The following is a 3,136-nucleotide window of genomic DNA, read 5'->3' as shown; positions in this document are numbered from 1 at the left end:
GACCTCCGTCAGGCATTCCTGCGTATGCGCCGGCACAATCTGAAGATGAATCCCGCCAAATGTGCTTTCGACGTATCAGCAGGGAGTTTTTTAGGCTTCCTCGTCCATCATTGTGGTATTGAGGTAGACGACAACAATGCTCGCGCATTCATTAATGCTCCACCACTGACGACTAAGAAATAATTACAGTTATTGCTCGGCAAGATCAACTTTCTCAGACGATTCATTGCTAACTCGGCTGGGAAAATGAAAGCCTTTTCCACGCTTTTGAAACTCAAGGACTCTGACACATTCGAATGGCATGCCAAGCACCAAGAGGCATTCATGCAGATCAAAGTCTCTCTAACGACTCCACACGTCCTCGTTCCACCATGATGGAGTCAACCTCTTAAGCTATATATCTTAGCGGCCGAAGAATCCATCGATTGCCTTCTTGCACGGGATAATAACGCTGGGCGAGAACATGCCATTTTTTACCTTAGCCGAAACCTCAACCCACCAGAGATCAATTACTCTGCTATCGAGAAGCTATGTCTTGTCTTATTTTTTGCCGCATCAAAACTCAGACATTACATGCTCCCGTCAGTCACTCAGGTCATCGCCGAGACCGATGTTATTTGTTACATGCTTACTTGCTTGATCGTAAAGGGCCGAATCGATAAGTGGATGATGGCCCTTTTTGAATTCAGCTTGCAATATGTACCCCAAAAAGCTGTCAAAGGTCAAGCTCTAGCTGATTTTTTGGCCCACCACCCTTCCCCGTACGCATTCGGGGGCAATGCCGTTGACATCGGCCTGATACAAACACGTGATAATTATTGGACGATGTACTTTGATGGTTTCAGTACTTCAGTCTCGGCTGGCGTTGGGATCGTTGTTCAATCCTCTACTCATAATCATTGGTATTTTTCTCTCAAGCTCGATTTTGAATGTACAAATAATCAAGCCGAATACGAAGCCCTTGTTATCGGCCTCAGCGTGCTGCACGATTTGTGGGCAACTCATGTCCTTGTTCTTGATGACTCCGAACTTGTCATTAATCAACTCAACGGGACTTTTCATTGCATGAGTTGTACTCTGACGCCTTACCACATGATTGCCAGCTATTTGGCCGAATCCTTCGACATAGTAACTTTCAAACACATTTCACGAGTTCATAGCATTGACGCCGATGAATTGGCTCAAATAGCTTCCGAAGCCCAACTCATGGGGGGCAAATTAGCTTGAGAAATACCTGTGTTACGACAAGTACATTCAGCCTTGATTAATCAGCAAGTTCTCCAACGAGACTGCGTGATCCGTACACGGGTCATGTCTTTGCCGTCGTTGTTAGAACGTAAGGACATTATTGAGGTTTGTGCCGTCCAAGCATTACCAGACGATTAGAGAAGGACGATTATGCGATATATAGATAACCCCACCCAAAAACATAACGGACGGACAAGGGTCCATGCCATAAATTACATGTTATACCAGAATGAGCTGTATCGAAAAGGTGAGGACAGGTTACTGTTGCAGTGCCTCGACCTGTAAAAAGCTGTTTAAGCAATGGTAGAAGTACACGAAGGAATTTGTGGAGCCCACCAATCTGGACGAAAAATACGTTGGCTACTTCGACGGCACGGCTATTTTTCGCCGAGTATTCTGAAGGATTGTATTGAGTACGCAAAAGGTTGTGTACAGTGTCAAATCCATGGGCCTATACAGAGAGTATCGGCCAAATTATTACATTCGGTCACTAAACCATGGCCGTTCCGAGGATGGGCCATAGATGTTATCGGTAAAATCACCCCATCTTCTGGTGCAGCCAAACATGCGTGGATACTTGTTGCAACGGACTACTTCACCAAATGGGTTGAAGCCAAGTCATATGCCGAGCTAACGTCCAAGGAAGTTTGTAGTTTCGTTGAAGAAAACATTATGACTAGATTCGGTGTGCTAGAAACAATCATAACAGATAACGGTACAATTTTTACATTCGACAGATTTAAGGACTATACGGTAAATCTAAAGATTCAACTTGAGCAATCTACGCCATACTACCCGCATGCGAATGGACAGGCCGAAACAAGTAATAAGGTTTTTATTGGTATTCTTGAAAAGATGATAAAAGAAAGGCCAGGCATATGGCATTTAAGGATAAACGAAGCATTATGGGCTTATCGAACCTCTCCACGGACAGCCATTGGAACAACTCCGTACGCGTTGACTTATAGACACGACGCAATGTTGCCCGTCGAGCTAAGTGTAAACTCATTACGAATAATTGAACATAGTAGTTTGTTCAGCGCCGAGTACAGTCAAGCCATGAGACAAGAGCTAGAAGATTTAGAAGATGCTCGACTTGATGCTTATAATTTATTAGTGGCTCAAAAAAAGATCGCCGATCATGCATATAATCAACGAGTTAGACAAAAAACGTTTGGCAAAGGAGAACTGGTTTGGTAAACCGTACTACCCGTAGGAATTAAAGACCCTAGATTCGGTAAGTGGTCGCCGAATTAAGAAGGGCCATTCGTTATTCATAAAGTCCTCGGCAATGGGGCATACCGTCTTAGAGATCGAACCGGTATTATTCATAAGTTGCCAATCAATGGAAAGTTTTTAAAGAAATACGATCTAGTCACATAGGAGATGCAAGGATAAAAGCTCATTTCATTTCATTAAGTTCAATACATTGGTCGATTAATTTACAATAATCCTAGGGTGATGAAGGAATAAGAGATTCAAGAACAGCCTTTAGCTCTAGCCATCTCACCTCGCCCATCGTGACATCAGCTTGCTGATTCCTCTTGTCCATTTTTAGCTGCTCGACTCGCTTCATGCCCGCCGCATATTTAGTCAGGCAAGATTTGCCGCCCGACTCAAAATCCTTCGCAAGCTCAGAAGCAATTGTCGACCTACGATTTTGAAGTTTGGCAATTTGACGATCAAGGTTAGCTAGGGTCTTCTTTTTTACCTTTAAAACTTTGACCTTCAGACGAAGAGCGTCTCAAACAGCTGTTGCAGCTTTCAAGTTATTGTCAGCCCAAAGAGCCTTCACAAAAATACTAAAATATTCTCGGGTTCGTTCCAAGGCGGACGACCTTGAATGATAGCTTCGGCACTCAGTTGACCGTCAACTCTGAGATCGTTC

The 3,136-nt window shown here is 43.8% G+C and overlaps 1 protein-coding gene across 1 annotated transcript; it reads left to right on the top strand.

Annotated features, from left to right (window-relative positions):
* Nucleotides 1-1,548: 1,548 nt before the first annotated feature.
* LOC126602856 (uncharacterized) lies at nt 1,549-2,448 on the top strand. Its single transcript, XM_050269693.1, has one exon. It carries the CDS (start codon nt 1,549-1,551, stop codon nt 2,446-2,448), a length of 900 nt encoding a protein of 299 aa, XP_050125650.1.
* The last annotated feature ends 688 nt before the right edge of the window (nt 2,449-3,136 follow it).

This window comes from Malus sylvestris, chromosome 15, assembly GCF_916048215.2.
Source record: "Malus sylvestris chromosome 15, drMalSylv7.2, whole genome shotgun sequence".
NCBI lineage: Eukaryota > Viridiplantae > Streptophyta > Magnoliopsida > Rosales > Rosaceae > Malus > Malus sylvestris.
This window is presented reverse-complemented; position numbering and strand designations above follow the sequence as displayed.

Coding starts and splice junctions, on each gene's coding strand:
- LOC126602856 (XM_050269693.1), top strand. CDS start 1,549: ATGGTAGAAGTACACGAAGGAATTTGTGGAGCCCACCAATCTGGACGA.